Genomic DNA, 19,608 nt, shown 5'->3' with positions numbered 1-19,608 from the left:
CAAAATCTGGGACTGGGTTTAAATCTTGATTTTTTTAATAAAATATCATCAAATAAATCATGAATCGTATTTCAAAATGTTTCATTTTTAAATTATTTACAAACGTTTGAGAAGAAGATAAAAACAGCAACTAAATTAAAACTTGAAAGAAAAATCAAGGTAGTGGGAGAGCGCAAGACTGTCTGCGTCACTCAGTGAGTCTAGGCATTCTGTCCTGCGATTGGCTGCTAAGGTTCAGGCCTTACTCTGACTCCGCCCCTACGGCAGCTGGTGTGATTGTCGCTGTAGTGCGGAGACGGGGCACGGGGGAGAAAACAGAAACGAAACGAGACCGTGCAAAACAGGCCCCCACCCTCTCTCCTCTCCGGGAAATGGATCTCAGTTTGATGAGATAGGCGAGGAGACGCTGTCAGGCCGGTGCATGTGAAGCTACACAGCTATGGAGCAACGGTAAGACTAAAATGCAGACATGTTAAACAGAAGCGAAGGCAGTGATGTAGGATGAAGCTGAGTATTTTGTGCGCAGCATCTTTGATACCCCAACGCGCCGTGTTTCCGTGGGAAGCGAGAACGGGGTGGGGAGAAGCTGGAGGAGAGATGGATGCTGTGATGGGAGATGTTATATTGTTGCGTTTCTTTAGATGCATTGAAGGTTTGCATGAAACGCACATTTTTCATTCAGTGCTGACAGCATCTGATACACTCAGTCGTACAACCGCATCAGTTATCTTTGAGTGAAATGAAAGTGGGTGTTTGGATGTCTCATAGGCCTAACGTGTAGGAGGACTCCTGTTTGTCTGTTTTGTAGCGTTGGATGTAGTGTAATCTAATATTCTGTTGATTTTATCTGTCATGGAGATTACAAATGTACCTAAATCTTTAGCTGGCAGGCTTTGATTTAGGGTGATGTCAATATGCAGTGCTTTCTGGCCTCAATTCAATGAAGTTGACAAAATCAATGGAACCAGCCAAACCTTTTTCCTTTTCTCCAAACATAAAGAAGAAGAACACCAATTTTGCTTCGACTCTATACCATACTTATCGTATGCATATTATATAAGAACACATTCATGTTTAAGTCCATGGCATAGCTCCCAGTGAATTGGTTTCATGATTTGTTAGTGTTATTAAATTATGGTGCATGGAGTTTCATCTTATATGGGAAGAGGTTTTGACCTTCTTATATGTACCAAACATCTATTATTTGTGAAAAGCTGAGATTTAATAATTGAAAAATGACGTCATAGATCATTTTAATAATAGCAATCTTTATATTTGTATATACGTTTGTGGTTTATTTTAATTTAGTTTTATGCTGTTTGCTTTGAGCAGGGTTGTTCGATGATTTTAGATTAAAAAGTAACATGCAAACATAATATGAAATAAACGTAAATAAAACAACTTAAATGATATTTAATAAAACCTTATGACGTTGATTAAAACTTTGATTGGCCATTTGTTGAAAAAAAAAATGTTTTAAGATTTGTAGGCCCAATTTTTATCCTTTTGTTTTGAAGACACATTTTTTTTCTTTTTTAACTATAGTAAAAGCATGTGAAAGCCCCCAGATTCAGCCCATATTCCAAATGTAAGCTGTTTAGATGTTGACCACATGGTCATGACAAGTTTGTGCATGTGCCGGCGTGAGAATGACATCTCATCTTAGTCTCGGAGCTGAAAGCAAACTGGCCGATTAGGTGATCTTGGATTCTCTATCCTGAACGCATGAGTGCTCTCTGCCCCGGGGGAATTCTGCTTCAATAACCCTGAATGGCCCTTCACAAAATCTCTTGCTTGTCTTTGGCAGGATCCTTAACGTTCCTTGTCCTCAGTCACTGTCGTCTCTGAGATCCAAAGGGGGCTCTGGGTCTAACACTGAGAGCTTTTTGTGATGGAAATAATAATGTCTGAAATGACATGACTCATGAGTAATGATGTATGCCAGCTCGGTATTCCATTTCCTCACATCTTGTGCATAATTGCACTCATTTTTCCATGCAACACAATTCCCATGTGACCCCCATTCCCATTCAGTTTCAAACGCTGACGGCTTTTTGTTTTTTTCAGCATTTTCTAAAGTATCAAGGGTGTGAGGTATAGCTACTTTCAATGTGCAATAAAAAGCGTTAACTTTCATGACATCATCATTATTATTTCTATGGAATCATCACTTATGGTCAAATCAAATGAAAAAAAACTGTTGCATTCAATGCAAATAATAATTTTATAATAATAATAGTCTAAACAGGTGTCTCTCTAATCCATTCACATGACAGCATGCAGAAGGGCTCAATTCCTTTCAGTCAATGTCCACTCTCTGTTATTAAAGCGGACGTGTACGGTAGGGGGTTAAGGTCAGAGCAGGTCATCGTGGGTAAATCTACCTGTTATTATCATCACACCATCTGTTGGTGGATTGCTGTGAGCACAGTACTAAGAATCTCATTTAATCTTAAAAAAGATATATTATTCTGACTGAGGGTGGATCTCCTGTGAAAATATATCTTTCATTGACAGTTTGACGTGAGTGTTTGCTCTACCTCTTTCCCCTGTCTTGTCGAAATCTGGGTCAGAATACTTCAACCCTGTGTAAATTATTAATAGAGTTCATGCAAGTTGTATTTTTGTACATTCAATACATTTCAGTACTGTCACATTTGCCACAATACAGATTGAAATGTATTTGTTAAATTTATGCAATTTAATTAACAAAGATTTGGGGTTATAGCTTTATTTTATAGCAAATTACTGATTTTTAAGGCTGGGACTGGGTCTAGGTCAAAGTGAGACAAGTAAACATCTACACGACAAATACCAACACTCGCTGATTGTGTGTTAGCTTTTATGTGTGTATACAATGTCAAGGCACGATGACATTTAAATGTTAATCTTCTGGACAGCAGGTAACAATAATGTCAGTTCATTTAAATGAATATGGGTAACTTAAAGGCCGTAAAAACTGAAAAAAATTATGCGTTTTGGCTGTTCATTTAAACGACAACAGTGTTTCGGGGGACTGAAAACACAAACTTTTGACGCCAATATCGTTTCCGTGTAAACTCTGAAGGCGTTCAGTCTGTAGGAATGCTTGAGTATTTCCCAAACAACAATGGCGGCCTCCATGCTGGCTGGTTGTGCTGTGTGACATTCCCATCATACTTTTTCCAGCAAAAAGTATATTTATTGCACTACTACAACCAGCGGAGACAAAGTATTTATATACACAAAGCATAAGCGCACATACGTAAGGAGAAAGTTATTAAAACAGCCTTTAGCTTAAAGAAAGGGTATGCGTATGTGCGCTGGCACGTAGGGTTTCTTCGTAGCGCAACATCGCCATCCACTGGCCTGGCATGCATAATACAACGTTTTTTAGTCGTTTTCCCAGATCCCTGAAAATGCAGAGCGTTTTGATAATGCTGACATGTGTATGTGAAACTTTTCACAAAAGCAAAGGAGCAACTTTTCAAACTTTTAAACATACTCTTAAAGGGATAGTTTATCCAAAATAAAAATCTATCCTCATTAGTTTATCCTTTTGTCATTCTAAACCTATATATATATATATACACATCTCTTTCTTCTGTAAAACAGAAATTATCGGAGTGGTTTTGTGTCCGTACCTCTGAAGTTAATGGGGGCCAATGTTGTTTGGTCGCCAACATTCTTCCAGAAATCTTCTTTTGTGTTCTGCAGATGTCAATTAGGTTTGGAATGACATGTGAATTAGTAAATTATGAAATAATGGTTATTTTTAGGTGAAATATCCCTTTAATGTGATACAATATATTACTTTTCTTCTTGCTGGCCCAACATCTGCCCCATCTTACATGAGCTCAGAAGTACTTGAGCTTCAATCAGTATGCCGTCCTCATTTACTTGCTTTCAACACATGAATGACAGAATGAGAAAATATTCATGTGACTGCAGCACTTGTGAATTGCTATTTTAGCTACCATGGTAACCTGTGGGTGTATGTGGAGTATTTGCTCTATAAGGCTGCACTTGTACCAGTTCTTCTAAAAGTATCTTGTGCTAGCTATCATATAAAATGGTAGGTGAATACCGTGCGTGTACTCAAAACCATTGTACCAGTTTTTTTACCATCTGATGTAAAAGAGGATACTTTTATAGATCCGATCAGATCCCCATTCAGGAACATGTTTGTGTGTATATTCTACATTCAGGTCTCTTCTTCTGTTTTCTTCAGGGCTCCGTCTCAAGTGAGGGGAGACTGTATTTGGCCCCTGCAACACGTGATGTGTTCCACTTTCCTGCGGATCAAGTAAGCCTGCCTGCCGTAGTCCTGCTGGACCATATTCAGACACGCACAGACACAAACATACTCTCATGCACAAGGACTGAACTCTGTAAGGTGAGAAAAACTGTGAATAGCTGATTCTCACTCTAATTATGTTTACACACGTTTATTTCAGGACAAACTGGTTTCTACTAACCTTGTAGTCTTCACCATCTGGTATTCTGTATTTATTGTGGAAAAAGATTTTCTGAATCTCTGAAACTGCCAATGTAATTCAATGGAGTTTCTTTTTACATGAGTAAAAAACATATTCAGTGCTCAAATTGAAGGGGGGCTGGGGGATCCGGGACCTCCCATAAGGCATTAGGGACCACCCTTAAGAAATAAAAAATGTCCCTCAGATATTTGTATTTGAGTAAAATTATGATGACAAATGTGATTAAATTCATTCAATGGATGTTGTAAATTTTGTGAATTAATTATTTACAATAATTAATATCAAGTTTGTTTATGGGCTAGTTGTCATGTCTCTTAAAATTTGTTAAAGACCGCTAAGCCGGGACAGTGAAAGAAGCCTGTTCTTCTATGTGAGCCTGTTTTAAATATAATAGCATATAGTTAAGCATATTATAATCAAATATATTGTTTTTTGTAGTAAGTGTATATTGCGAGACTAACCCCCACCAAAAAAAGTCTTATGAGGGGGACCCCCATAAGACTTGGTTCAATTCGAGCACTGTACATAATTCTATAAACCATTGGATGTGACAGAAAGATATAGTCATTTTGTAAACATTGGTACAGAGTCAATCGGACATTTAAGGTTGCGTATCCTTTGATTATTTATGTCCCTGTCTGTAGTAAAGGTGCAAGTTTGCTTTACGGTTTTGCTTTGTTTTCTTTTGATTGTTTTTTTTTTCTGCATTGTCTGCGTAAGCTTTACAGATAAATATGGAAAATGAACCGTGACAAAGATCAAAGATCAACCATCAAAGATTTGTGAATTTGTGAATAAAAGTCTATGTGTATTCACACAATATAGTTTTACCCACATCAGTCATGTGTTTGATGTTTCTGTGCAAAAAAGCAGCTTTATTATTTCATCCGAACTGAAAAAACTTCGGACACAATGTAGAAATATATCAGTGTGTGCAATATCCCATCGTGCCTCACGCTTCAAGATGTCCCATTGAAATGGTCTCTTGTGTTTCAGGTTTGTATTGTGAGTGCATTGATACTGTCCAACCGCATGGAGGCACAGCAGGCTTCTCCTGACAGCAGCAGTGAGGAATGTACTGTACTAGAGGCTACGCCTGGCAAAGGAACAGGACTAACTTGCTCACAACACAATGGAAAAGTGAGATCCATCCCAGTGCACACATACACAAAAACACACAAACGCATCAAAACAATTACACAGATGGGTGACATATCCTAAAGGCAATTTATTTCCCATGAGCATAAGCTTTGTGTCCCAGAAAAACATGTTGGATGACAAAGTACAGTCTGGTTAGATGTCAGCTTGTTCCTCTATAAATATCATACGGTTCAACTAAGTGGCTGCTTGGAATATTTAGGCTTCCTTTAGGAGATACAAGCGATACAAGGAATAATACAAGGAAGACGTTGAAGAGTAAGAATTTTTGTATTTTTTTAAATAATAGTTTTGTCATTACAAATTCTAGTATCAGCATAACAATTTGAGTAGCAGGTCATGTGAAAATGTACAGGAATTTCAGAGGTTTGAATCTCCGTCCTTTTGACAGAAATTGAGGCAAATTCGATTAATGTTATCCTGGCATGTTTTCATACAAACAAGATAATCTTACATTTTGTGCATTGTGGTTAAAATGCTCAATTAAAAAATGTGCATGTCAGGGAATTAAATCTCAATACTTAAAGAGTCATGAAACACTTAACAACATTTGTTTAGATATTTACAGAATTGGTTCAGTTGCACATTCCTTGGCTAGGAAGCTGGCTTATAGGAATTCCTTTGTTTCCAAAGCAATAACTCTAACACTGTGTCTACACCAGATGCACCGCACCGTATCCAGTGTGGACAAAATTTGAAATTATAATGGGTCTTATGCGTTTCTAATGGATTTTGTTGTGGCTCGTCGCACCTGTTGCGTCCGGTGTAGACCCGGTGTAATGCTAAATGAGGTTAATTAACTGCCCTTAGCCCTAAAGATAATGCCCAAGGCAGTATTTATTTAATAATTTGTTATGTTTATAGTATCGTTATTTTATGTGTGTATTTGATTGATGGTGACTCTGTTTTGTACTGTCCGTTTTATTGTATGTACTATTGATTTGGATCGTACAGTATGTGAGTCTTTAACCTAAGATGAATTTCTGTCTTTGGTGATCGACAATAACGTTTTTTGAAATTGAATAGAAAATAATGTTAGCAACTGTTTGTTATTACAGTAGAGAAAACTAGTTAATTTAGCGCTATTTTTGCCTTCCCGGTTTAAAAGCCTCATCTGGGACATGGGGATGTGCGATAGTACATTTATGACAAATATTTGTCTAATAATTAATCACGAGACTGTGTTTTCTTTTCCAATGAGAAGACATTTCTCCTGATTATTAATGACAGCACCTGTTGTGTTTATAAATTACCCTTCAGTATAAGATTTTACCTTTTTAAAATACAAATACAGATTATCAGTGTACTCTTTCACTTCTGGACCCCATTTAATATACTGGACAATTCAATGGTAGAAAATGAAAAATCACTAATCGACTAAAAACATTTACTGCCGTTTATGCAATATGCGCTCACAACATTTCTGATGGTATATTTGGGTCATGACACACTTTTATTCCTCTGACGAGCACAGTTATCTGGCGGAATACTAGATCCATAATGTGCCATGTCAATATGTTTATCACTAATCCAGTGGCATTATTTTTACAGGTGCCTGCGTTGTACTGTGTGCCATGTGAGAATGCGGTGTGCGAAGACTGTTTGAATGCAGAACATGCTGAACATCCCACAGATTCACTGGAAAATATTGTGAACCAACAACTTGCAGTACTGCAGGACAGAGTGGATGCAGCTAAAAACAGGTTCACCATTAAATCAAATATCCCTTTTTTCGTCCACTTAATGTGAATGTCAGGCAAAAGTCTGTCACCTCTGATGTAGTTTTTGGGCCAATTTAAGAATGTGAAGACTCCATTTTCCAATAAGTGCTTAATGCTCCATGTAACATATTTTGTTATATTTTAACACAGTCCACAGATTTTAACTTGTAATCGTGCCCAAATGATGAAGTAGGTCTACAGATTATGTGCAAATTAAAGGATTAAGGCCCTTTCAAACCAAGACCAATGACTTTTATTGTAATGGTTGTGATGTGGACTTCGCTATTCTCTTTAATCTTGATTTTCAAAACTTAAGTTACTCTTTATAGTTTCAAATATCTTGATAGTTACTGCTATCGCCCTTGTTGTGAACAACATTTTTGAACACAATTTTATTTCTAAAATGCTTGATTAATCATCTGATTGCTTATTGATTTACTGATTTCAGATGAATAAATTGATGTTTGGATGAAATAATTGAGTCATTGAACTGATTCACAGGCTGCCTCAGATAAGAGAATCAGTTCAGTCCTTAAGAGATATTCTGCAGCAGCTGAACACTCAGCGGAGTTCTATCGAGGAGGACATTCATTCCTCCTTCAGCGACCTTCACAAAACTCTCGACACACGCAAGAGCGTCCTGCTCATGGAGCTGGAGGTCACGTACGGGCTGAAGCAGAAGGTGTGTTTGTGTGGTTAAAGTGATAGTTCACCCAAACATAAAAATGTTGTTCAAAACCTGTATAGGACTCCTGCAGAACACAAAAGAAGATATTATGATTATATCAAAATATCTTTTGTATTCTGCCAAAAATTTTCATACTGGTTTGGAATGAAATAATGGTGAGTAAGTGATGACAAAATTTTCATTCTTGGGTGAACTGTCTGTTTAATACTTATCTTTGCAATCCCTTCAGGTTCTGCAAGGTCAGTTGGACACGTTGCTTCAAGAAGAAGCGGCCATAAACTACAACTCCAGCCTGACTAAAGAGGCCTTAGACGGAGGCAACAAAGCCGTCGTTCTCCAAACCAACAAGGATGTAGGAGAGAGATTGAGCGAACTGGCCAGTCAGGGTCTTCCCCTTCAACCTGAAGAGAATGACCAGCTGGACCTCGTGATGGAGATCGAAGGACTCCGCAAGTCCATCCACAACCTAGGAACTGTCGTCACAACCAATGCGGTGGCCAGCCAGACCGAAGCTTCAGGGGAGGGTCTGGAGCAGTGCGTCGTGGGCCACCCCATGTCTGTGATCATAACCACTAGAGACAAAGCTGGTGGATTGTGCAAAACTGGAAACGCTGTTATCTCAGCAGAGGTGTTCACGCCGGATGGAAGCGTTGCGGATGGCGAAATTGTGGATCATAAAAACGGAACTTATGAATTTCAGTATACGGTGAAAAAGGAGGGCAATTTCAGTCTGGCTTTGAGACTGTATGATCAGCATATCAAAGGAAGCCCATTTCAATTAAAGGTCACCAGTTCTCCGGATGACTCCCCCTGCACCACCACCGCGGCCAACGCCGCTTCCACGGGTTCCAGTGATGGTGGGGCAAGGAAACGGAGCGCTAAGTCTCCAGGGAGCAGGAGCCGACAGAAGGGTGTTAGGCGGGCCGGAAGCCTTTTCAGTACCCCAAAGAAAAGAGTTAACCCGATAGAGGATGACCTTATTTTTAGAATAGGTACAAACATTATTTTTCATGTTGAAGGTATACTCTTGGTTTAATATATAAGGTGTAAATCATATTTACTTTTTATCCTTAACCACTGTTCCAAATGTGAAATAGTTGACATGACTTCATTGAAATGTCACTTTAATTAAATTTGGAAATTCAAGGCAGCTAATTTTTTTATACAATGCTATAGGAAATTGAAGTGCGTGCTCCACTTACATTTTCTTTAAAGCAAAAAGTAAAATAAACTGTCTTAACTAACCTTCTAAAAGTGCTTAAGAGGTTCTGTGACCTTCAGCTAAAGTCTGTTTGTTTCACAGGAACAAAAGGGAGGAATAAAGGAGAGTTTACAAACCTTCAAGGTGTAGCAGCTTCTTCAGATGGAAAAATTCTGATTGCAGACAGTAACAATCAATGTGTGCAGGTGAGCAAATGCTGACTGTCTGACATTTATGGTGTCCTTTCTTGAATCTAACATCAGATGTATTTTTCCCAGAGGCTCTATGTCGCCATATTTTTTTGAAACATAAAATTTGTTACATAGTACAGTACCTCCTATGGGTTGATTTCAAAGTAAAATGCAAAAGTTATTTTTTCTGCAAAATTATACAAAAAATAAGTAATTTTTACTAGCTTTTGCAAGGAGGGCTGTAACAATTATTAAATAATCGCCTCATAATAATCGCCTCAATTATGTGAAGTCATTGCAATAATTGTGAATCCATAGAAAACTAGTTTTTTTTTTTGCTACAATTTGTATCATTTAGTTTTTATTTTTCGTGCTGGTTCTGAACCTTTATTATATCCTCTGATTTAATCAAATCAGCAATTGTCCTTCAAGTTGTTTAAACTGGAAAAAAAACAATGACCACACTCGAAGTTGAATTTCTTGTTGAGCAGATGTTTTCAAATACGGGAGAGTTTCACAGTCGTTTTGGAGTACGTGGCCGGTCACCAGGTCAACTTCAACGGCCAACCGGAGTCGCTGTACATCCAAATGGCGACATCATCATAGCTGACTACGACAATAAGTGGGTCAGCATCTTCTCCAGTGAAGGCAAATATAAGGTGAGTAACAGCAAAGTCCCGTTTAAAAAAACTGCTCCAAAAGTGATGCATTGTATTATTGATATTGCTTTTTTCTAAAGGCTAAACTGGGCTCAGGAAGGCTGATGGGCCCAAAAGGCGTATCTGTGGATCAGAATGGTCACGTCATCGTTGTGGACAACAAAGCCTGCATGGTTTTCATCTTTCAGCCCAGTGGTAAACTCGTCACTAAGTTTGGCAGCAGGGGAATCGGAGACAGACAGTTTGCTGGTGAGTTTATATTTACAGCGCTGAAGAGAAATGCATGATACTAATGGTTGAAAATTGCATTGTAGCATGAGTGTCAAATGAAATGTTTTACACGCTGTTTCATAAAAATATGATGTAAACAGATATTATATAAAAAATGATTTTAACAGATGTGATGATAGTTGAGAACTATTCATCCATTGATGCTTTCTACATAGGGCCACACTTTGCAGCAGTCAACAACAACAATGAAATAATCATCACAGATTTTCATAATCACTCCGTTAAGGTAAATTCAGACTATTCGTTCATTCTTTTTACTTAAAAGTTTCAAACTGGCAACTTTGAGCACTTTTTCTTTTTTAATACCTTTTCTGGGGCCCTTAGAAATAGAAATAAGGGCTAATTGGGACTAAAGAAGATTTATTTAATTTCTAATTTAAAGAAAAAGGGTATTGTTTGATTGCTATCAATTTTTTATATTTAAATACCAATACACATTCATTTCTATAGTGCATTTTACAATATTGCATATTAAAGGGCTTCACAGTCAATACACGGAAGCAAATTACAGGCAAAATAAAAAAAATATTATTATTATATTATAATTTATTTTTATTATTTTATTCTGTAAATATTATTACAGAATATAAGTGCATCTTTATATTAAAACGGTGTTATCAAAATATAAAAAATGTGTAATATCGACTTATAAAAACGTGTATATTCAGGATTCTAACTGTAAAAATAATAGTCTAATAAAGTATTACATAAAGGAGTCTACTTCTCCTAAATACTTTACTGTATGTCCTTACAAAGTCAAATAATAATCTAGGTTAAATTAGTTCAATCTAATCACATTCTCTAATGTCTCTTCTATAGGTGTTCAAAGCAGATGGGGAATTCTTGCTTAAGTTTGGGTCAAACGGGGAAGGCAATGGACAGTTCAATGCACCTACAGGGGTCGCTGTGGATGTCAATGGCAACATTATTGTGGCAGACTGGGGAAACAGTCGGATACAGGTAAAAAAACTGGATCAGATGAACCCAGAGGTCTCATAATAACCTAAGACTTTAATGTGTAAATAATATTTGGCTGTTCATATTAAAGTTAGCACAGTTTAGTTTTTAGTATAGGTTTGCATTAGCAGCACAAAGGTTATGGATAAGATTCCCATACTGATCTTGAACATACAAGTTCTTTGGATAAAAGTATAATGACTTGTAATTTCATGCCACAACGTTACTCTTTCTCTGATTTTAGGTTTTTGACGGAAGCGGGTCGTTCCTCTCCTACATCAATACGGCTGCCGACCCTCTGTACGGGCCGCAGGGTCTCGCTCTCACCTCTGACGGTCATGTTGTGGTGGCCGATTCTGGAAACCACTGCTTCAAAGTCTATCGATACCTGCAATGACTTGAGAGTGACTGTTTGTTGGACATTGCCTAACGTATGTGTCCAGTTGTCCCACTTAATAAGTGAAACCCTTACATTAACAGCAAACGCCCTCATGGTTCCAGATATTTTCTATTTGTTCCGCTGTTTTACGACTCTCTAGGATTAAAGCTTGTTAACGTGCATTGTTCAAAGAATGCCTTGGAATGCCTTTGCCAAAATTCGACACGGTGCATTGTAGAATAATTGTCGAACTGAGACAACTGAATGCATTGATCTGTATAATAACGTTCATCTTGGCTGGAAATTGACATGCTGCATGTGTGACTCATGCATGCATCACTCTTTTGGAAAGATCTGAGTGTCGTAAACCACCCAATGTGTCAAGATGTTGATAAAGGCAAGATGTGAACACTATCTAAACATTTTATGGTCTTTTTGATGAGGTTGAACAGAAATGTTCATACCGCTCAACGTTTGTCTTATCATCTTCAAACAGTTGCTCATGTGTGTCTCACAGTTAACTAAAATGCTGATCATATTCCCTGATTTAAAATTTGTTTTCCAATCGGTCAAGTCTGTCAAACAACAAAATCCAAACCTCTGTTTGGTATTTTGACATTAAAAGTTACAGTCAATCTGTTTTTGCTGTATAATGATATGCTGTGTGAGGCTAACAGTAAATTAAACAATACAACTGTTGCCTTGCATACTTATAGGATGAGGCTAGCAGCTGTTTATTTAGAAAATATTAGGACTATATTTTCTTTACAAATGCTATTGAAACTGGAAATATCTATATATTTGTGTAATAATCTTAAATAATGTTTCAAAGAAAGGGTGTGCATTTTGTTTGGGGTTCAAAATGAATTTGAGTTCATTTGTGGCTTGTAGTTAAATGCCAAAAATGTTAAAGGAATTGATTTTCATCTCATTCTCTTGTGCATCCAGTGATTCATTAGAGGCATGATTCACGCAGTAGTAATAATAAAAATACAAATTCCATCATAACTTAATAGCAATAGAGTTTTCACTTTCAATGCAATTACTTCATCATCATCATTATGTTGTCATTTCTACGCTCTTGCTGTTGTATTACACTTCCAGAACGTGGAAATTATTTTGATTTAATACAGTATGCCTGTATTGTAAATGATGTATATGGTTTAACCTGTGCTGAATTGCTTGTGGTTTTCTGTATATAAGGATTGTAATGAAAGAATGTTTTATGTTGATCAAAAAAGAGATATTACTTGAATGTTCTTGATTTGCTCATAAATTCAGTCTGTATAAATTCAGCCTTATTTTTTGAAAGATTTCTCATTCTTTTTATATTGTTGAAAATTATTTCAGTAGAATATTTATTAGTTTACCTTGTAGGTGTGTGCTCGTTAACGACTTGCTTAAACTGTGTTGATTTCTGTGATATTGCTATCACTTTATCAAAAACATCATTATAATGTACAGAGCAGTAAAATGATTGTTTTGTTTTTGGTTTGAAGACTCCTTAAACCATAACACCAGGAAGAAAATAAAGCTGCAGTAACTGGTTAAAAATTAAAATATTTTCTAGTTCGGTTAGTACACATTTGTGAGATCTGCATGCAAACACATTATTTGTTTGTTTATTGGTTGCAAATTAAATTGTGGTACTTTAACTAAACCATGAACAAAAAACATTGAATAACCTGAAAAGAAACTATTGGAAAACAGTTCAATAAAATTCTTACAACATGTAAAAAGAAATAATTGAGCCTACAGTGTTTTTCTTATATCAGTGTTTTAAATATCGTTGCTGTCCTTCTGAAACCCCCCAAAAAAAGAAAAACACTGAACTTTTTCAACGATTGAATACCGCGTTGTCTAAGTTGACAAGCACTTTTTAATACTTTTTTCAGTGGTTAGATATTTGCAAAACCAAGTGACAAACATAAACGTTCACTGTTATAAAAAGAAAAATCACAAAATATGTAGATAAGAAGTTTCAGAAAGACAGCAGGGCAATTCCAGCGTTATTGACGTGAGATTTTGCGTTATGGACGTGACATAAAAATGCTCAGAGAATAAATTTGTTACGATTATATTGAACCATCCATTTTACTGAACCTTTGTTGATAGAGTCTAGACATAAAAAAATTTCATTCTATGAAAAAATTATATTTAAAAAAAGTGACAAAAAAAGGATGTGGTTTTCGGGATACGATAAACTTTGTAGGATTTCTGTAAAGTAAAATGCACAATCCTGAAGCAATAATACCCAATGAATGGAAAAGGGATGTCCCTTTATAGAACATAAAATAGTTACTTTATATTCATTTTAATGTGCCCATTTATGAAGAAAATGTAGGGTTATGGATGTGACAATCCTGAAAATGGCACTTACCTGACTATGAAAAACCATGCACTCGAAATAAAACTAATGCTTTTCAAATTAGAAGAGAGATCTCACATGGGTATTTGAACCACCAAATGTTAAAATCTGTGCTGCTACCATAATAAAAACCGCTGGTGAAAACATTATTTTTTGTGGTAAGTTTGACATTTTCGCAAAATTGCCCAGCAGCAATAAAATATTAAATATAACGTCATATCATGAGTGATAGGGAGGAGGTGATCTTGCTTCATTCATCGGAAACTGAGACTATCACTGTGTATTTCTGCAACGGCACATGAATCAAAAATGTTAACTTGTCAACAAGGTCCAAATCCTGTTTTATATCTGTTTGCAAACTATAACTTATTGCACTGAAAAGAATGATCAAACAATTACAGTCTAAACTCGCAAAGTGCCTGCCATTTTTCAATAATTGCAACCATTTGTTTCCAAAGTAAAGAATAGTTCACACCAAAATAAAAATTATATCATCATTTACTCTTGGTTAATGACATTCTTCCAAATACCTTCCTTTGTGTTTAGCAGAACAAAGAAATGTATACAGTTTGGAACAACCTGAGGGTGAGTAAATGATGACAGAATTTTCATTTTTGGATGAACTGCCCCTTTAAAAGCCTTTCACTATTCATACAAAAAAGAGGCACAAATTTAACAAAAAAAGACATACAGTTGAGCAGCTTTGGAAAAAGAGAGATATGTCTTTGATGCATCAGCGTTGGACACTTCTGAAAGTTTATATCAAATAAATTACAAAAACAAAAGCAGCTGTCCGATTGATATTATAAACTAAACAATTTACAAATAGATTTTCAAAAAGGGGAACACATGCATGGTCTAAAATGTAACCAAATACTGTGAAAATCTATTCAAGTCCAAGTGAAAAATTTATTCCGTGCACGATTCCAATAATGATGGGTTGCCAGGCGACCAGGTACCTTAACCAATCCAAAAGCTGGCCGTATAAAACATGTGTTCTCTCCCAGCTGGTGATCAGATTTAAGGGTAACTCTAATAAACAGTCATAAAGTGCGACATGTTAACATTTTAAAAACATTACTTTGATTCAATATCATTTATGGCAAATATAACCAAGGATACGGGTTGTTCATCATTCTTTTGAGGTCCACCTTTTCATTACAATATGGGCATGTCTGTTTTTTTCCCACGATGCACCAACCACGGATACAGAATTCATGAAATCTGTTGACAACAAGAGGTTAAGGATAAACAAATGTATTTTTGTTCCAAAGTTGTCTCTTCTGAATTTGTTAAATCGGGGATACATGTGGTTGCAGGAGAGCTGGTAGGTGTCCTCAATAATTCCTTCCTCATCTAGGTCCACAAGAATCTTCTGACCGCACACGGCACATATGTCATCACTAAGGGTTCGGGACGGTATGCCGCCCATGTTATAGTACTGAAATAAATATGAAACAAGGAAGACACCCAGCAAGCTTATTATTGTAACTGAAAAGACTGAAAATAATTATATGTGCAATGAGACATTGAGGTATGAGTAATTACCCCTATAGTAGATGCCATGTAGTCTGAGCAAATTTCTGCAAAGTCACGACCCATTACCCCATAATACAAACCATAGAAAAGCATGATCACACCCACATCCATAGAGTCCTCTGCTTTTATCCTGAACAAAGATAGAAAAGCATTTGTTTGTTTTAGTTTAATACGTGTAAACACTTTCGAGATTATATATTCACTACTCTGCATATTTATTTATATACAGTAAATACTATTTTAAATTCAACCAATGAATAATCATGACTATAATTTCTTAAAAGTGCATTCATAACATCCAATGAAAACTGAAATGAAAATGGATCAAATGAAATATTTTAGAGCTAAGCATATATATAAAAAAATTGTATCACTCTAAAAAGGTTTTACAAAAAATAAAAAATAAATCCCACCTAATAAAATGCATTTAAAAATAATGATTTAATTGTATTTATTTATTATATTTTATTAAATATAGAATTGGCTTACAAAGAGCAACTTCTAGTTGATGAAACATTTTTAGGGTTGATCATCATAACTACGGAAAATCCTATTTGCTTGAGTCTATAACTTTTTCAGGATTTCAATGTCCTCATATTTCCTGGTCTTCAGTAAAAACCCACGGCACAGTTCCCACAGCAACAGGCCTGGCATACACATTCTCTGAAACATATGTCCCCCCCGAGGAATTCGTCCATCTCATGTCACACTTGCAGTGTCACACAACATATTTATCCAAAAAGCATCCCATTATATCAGCACTGCCACTGGAATCTCAGGGGGAAAACGACAATTAACTTTTGAAACGAGGACAGATTACAGACTGGGCCAATGGGACGAGTGTCCTGGGGCCTCTAACCTTCAGGGGACTGCAGCTAGAAGGCCAGCAATGGCTAAAAAAAACTTTGAGCTACTGTAGATGTACAGCAGACCTGCAGTTCCTATACATAGCTGGTTTCTAATGTGTGCTGTAATTTGTAAGTGATTGATGCAATAAAATAAATCTAGAAATGTGCTCATGACCTCATATCACACAATTGCAGCTATGATGTTTGTCAATGTACATATTAACATATTATTAAATACATATATAAATTAAATACACTTGATGTTTTATCATTTGGACATAACTGTGAGGTGACAGCAGGGTCCGGGTGCTTTGCGTTAAATCAAGTTCACCCACCTGAAGAAGACATTGAATCCAAACATGGTAAACATGATAGCGAGGTATCCGAGCACACCTACGGCGTAGCTGAGCTTGTAAATGAGAAGGAACCACTTATACACCAACCTGTAGAAGTGAATCAGAAAGACTTATTTTACTGCTTATTCTAAATAACAATACAGAGGAAACACAATCTGCAGGAAGCATGACATAGACCTCATAAGAGTCATTGAGCATGTTTTTTCCAAAACTGTGTGTGACATTCTATTATGGAATACAAAAGACATTGTTAAGACAAATTTGTGCCTTTCTATTCTCCAGACAAAAGAACGTCTTACAAGTTTGGAATGATAATGCATAAAAAAATTGTCAATATACTAAAAGCATACTTTTCAACAGGCTTGGGGTAAAACATTACCGTGGTGTTCTGCAGTAAAGAGGCTTGCGTGTGGCTCTGAATATGACATAGCTAGTGATGACTGAGAACATGCCCCATGTGGACAGGAAACGCCACCAATAAAGCTTAATGGTGAAGTACAACGGAACCACCCACATCTGCAACAATGTCACCAGCTATAAGAGAACAACACACAACAACAGCTTATTGTTACCATATAAAGGTCACTGTGATTGAATTGTTTGTAGAATTAATAACATGACACTCACATTGTATGATCTGCAGTGTCTTTGCTTCCACTGAACCAGCACAATCTGTGCAACCACTAGTGTTGCGATGAGAATCAGAACCATTTCAGCATGCATGGCCTCGTGGCCTCTGTGCTTCACATGCAACCTCTCGTGCTGCATCCTGGAGTCAAACATACAGCAAAAGCAAGAAATAGTCATGAGGTCATGATTTTTTTTGTTTTATTTATGGTCATAAATAAGCCTTCCTCTGGCCAGCGATATGCACCTGCTCCAGAAACTATATTAATCCAGAAAATGATATAGGACTTCGAATAGAAATGTTGACTACCTATAGTTATAGTTTGTGGATATAGCCTGTGACATCATTATTTTAAACGTTATAAAAAAGGTTGATATATGCACTTACTTCCAGGATTCTCTGTGGGTCATTTTCAGTAGATCCCCCTTTTAAGAAACAACTAGAGTGAGAAATATTGTTTAGTAGTAAAACACACGTCATAGTCTACATACATTTTAATACAATAAACCACAAACAATTCTGAACTTCTGCATTTGCACAGTTGACATTACATGCTATGCTTCATGTAAAAAAATGTATAATTATAATATATTATAAACTAGTTTAACAATTTAATAAACGTTGTTTATTTTACTATAATGAGCAGAGTACATTATTCCAAAAACAAGATATGTAAATAAATGATCAGTTGACCAATTAGAATTAAGTATTTCATCGCCATAGTCTATAGTCTGTGGTTTAATATAGAAGACAGCAAACGCCAAAAACAAGCATAAAAATGCTATGAGAATTTTAGAAAGTTCCAGTAAACATGAAAAACTTTGTTCACGTGCCACACAAAAACAAACGATCGGTGCACATCCCTCGACGCAGGTAATGACGTAAGTAAACCTTTGCGAGAATTACAACTGCCTCACTAGCACATGTGGCATGTTTTACGTTATAAAATACATAAACTACTGAACTGCAAAGAATAATAAATTACAACTTTTTGGTTTCAGGTTAGTCTGTCATCATACGAAGAATGTGGAATAAACATGGCCATGTGTGTCACTCACATCACTGAATACAGGTCAGCTGACGAGTGAAGAGCTTGTGGGGCCACGCCCACTCACTGGCTCTAGTTGTCAGCGAGCTTGTGTGGCCACGCCCCCACACTGTCAGGCAGGATTTTATACAAATCGGTGACCATACAAGAATACCAGTTATGATATATAATGATATCAGATCACAACGCCGATATTCCAGGAAAATTCCAATGAGTATCCTTAAAAAACTGGCCAGTTGTGATTATTTCAGTATTTTAAACTGAATTTGCCTATTCAACATTTTCCTGCCACGTTTGCAACAGTTATCCTAAACGTTAACGTTACATTCACCCAGTATACTGCAAACTCGACGCAAACCTCATATAAAGCATCCCTGTTTTAAAAATAAATTCATAATCGACCTAGCGCGTGTATGGTGCTATGTAAACAGCTGCGCTGGTTAAAATGTGATCCTTGTTCTGCACTACCGGATCATACGCTTGGGGCAAAACATGTCAACGTCTTATATTTCGAGTAATACTTATCAATGGAAAGCTAAATCGAGTACCTGGGGTTGCAGGTCAGCCATTATGTATCACGTTCTTGATTCCAGTCATCTATTAATGGATCCGTTTCGACCGGCAGACATTGTGCTCATATGTTCGTGACTGTCGAACGGATCTGCGCAAGCGCAGTCGCGCACTCCTTCACTCCACGGACCTGAAGGGTTTTACGACAAATGACAATTCGTTTAAATTGTACGATAGTCTAGGGTTTTCAAAATAACAAAAGCTATAAATGCAAATACAATAAATTGCAAATGCAAAATTAATTTGAAATTAACCAATACATTAACGTGTTCTGCTAAAAATAATAGAAACAATCGCAGAAATTCCAATAGATTTAGTATAATTTCTTATTGTTTACATCACAATTATGAACCATTGGCTGTATACCATTAAAATTGTATTGTGTTTTTGGGCCTCCGTTCAGTAGGTTTAAGAGTTAAATTGGTTCTATCCAATAGAATAGATTGTTTTCTATTATTTTTTGCAGGTATTGTTTTTACAGTGTATTCCACTGTACATTATTTATATAATTTGTGACCATGCACAACA

The 19,608-nt window shown here is 36.5% G+C and overlaps 2 protein-coding genes across 5 annotated transcripts; one reads left to right on the top strand and one right to left on the bottom strand.

Annotated features, from left to right (window-relative positions):
• The first annotated feature begins 287 nt into the window (after nucleotides 1–287).
• On the top strand, nucleotides 288–13,469 carry trim2b (tripartite motif containing 2b). Of its 2 annotated transcripts, none has more exons than XM_056771633.1 (12): nucleotides 288–450; nucleotides 4,211–4,285; nucleotides 5,475–5,618; nucleotides 7,188–7,339; nucleotides 7,859–8,039; nucleotides 8,275–9,037; nucleotides 9,349–9,452; nucleotides 9,929–10,096; nucleotides 10,177–10,345; nucleotides 10,543–10,613; nucleotides 11,207–11,347; nucleotides 11,589–13,469. In XM_056771633.1, exons 3-12 carry the CDS (start codon nucleotides 5,511–5,513, stop codon nucleotides 11,739–11,741), a joined length of 2,010 nt encoding a protein of 669 aa, XP_056627611.1. In that variant the 5' UTR covers nucleotides 288–450; nucleotides 4,211–4,285; nucleotides 5,475–5,510; the 3' UTR covers nucleotides 11,742–13,469. The 2 variants fall into 2 exon arrangements, with proteins under 2 accessions (XP_056627611.1, XP_056627602.1); XM_056771624.1 differs by having other exon boundaries at nucleotides 4,211–4,375.
• Nucleotides 13,330–19,197, bottom strand: rnf175 (ring finger protein 175). Of its 3 annotated transcripts, none has more exons than XM_056771652.1 (9): nucleotides 19,059–19,197; nucleotides 17,850–17,901; nucleotides 17,462–17,603; nucleotides 17,214–17,368; nucleotides 16,814–16,921; nucleotides 15,640–15,760; nucleotides 15,399–15,532; nucleotides 15,214–15,315; nucleotides 13,330–15,098 (listed from the first exon to the last, which is right to left on the bottom strand). In XM_056771652.1, exons 2-9 carry the CDS (start codon nucleotides 17,870–17,872, stop codon nucleotides 14,978–14,980), a joined length of 906 nt encoding a protein of 301 aa, XP_056627630.1. In that variant the 5' UTR covers nucleotides 17,873–17,901; nucleotides 19,059–19,197; the 3' UTR covers nucleotides 13,330–14,977. The 3 variants fall into 3 exon arrangements, with proteins under 3 accessions (XP_056627630.1, XP_056627621.1, XP_056627639.1); XM_056771643.1 differs by having other exon boundaries at nucleotides 17,850–17,887; nucleotides 19,059–19,189; XM_056771661.1 differs by lacking the exon at nucleotides 19,059–19,197 and adding an exon at nucleotides 18,451–18,589 and having other exon boundaries at nucleotides 17,850–17,887.
• Nucleotides 19,198–19,608: the final 411 nt, after the last annotated feature.

Source organism: Triplophysa dalaica, chromosome 2 (assembly GCF_015846415.1).
Source record: "Triplophysa dalaica isolate WHDGS20190420 chromosome 2, ASM1584641v1, whole genome shotgun sequence".
Classification (NCBI taxonomy): Eukaryota; Metazoa; Chordata; class Actinopteri; order Cypriniformes; family Nemacheilidae; genus Triplophysa; species Triplophysa dalaica.
This window is presented reverse-complemented; position numbering and strand designations above follow the sequence as displayed.

Bases quoted from the DNA above. Each gene is read 5' to 3' on its own strand.
- trim2b (XM_056771633.1), top strand. From the start codon at position 5,511: ATGGAGGCACAGCAGGCTTCTCCTGACAGCAGCAGTGAGGAATGTACT. The intron at 5,619-7,187 runs GTGAGATCCATC...TTATTTTTACAG, and splicing joins GCTCACAACACAATGGAAAA to GTGCCTGCGTTGTACTGTGT. The intron at 11,348-11,588 runs GTAAAAAAACTG...CTCTGATTTTAG, and splicing joins GGGGAAACAGTCGGATACAG to GTTTTTGACGGAAGCGGGTC.
- rnf175 (XM_056771643.1), bottom strand. From the start codon at position 19,079: ATGGCTGACCTGCAACCCCAG. The intron at 17,888-19,058 runs GTACTCGATTTA...GTTTCTTAAAAG, and splicing joins TGGCTGACCTGCAACCCCAG to GGGGATCTACTGAAAATGAC. The intron at 15,533-15,639 runs GTAATTACTCAT...TATTTATTTCAG, and splicing joins ACATGGCATCTACTATAGGG to TACTATAACATGGGCGGCAT.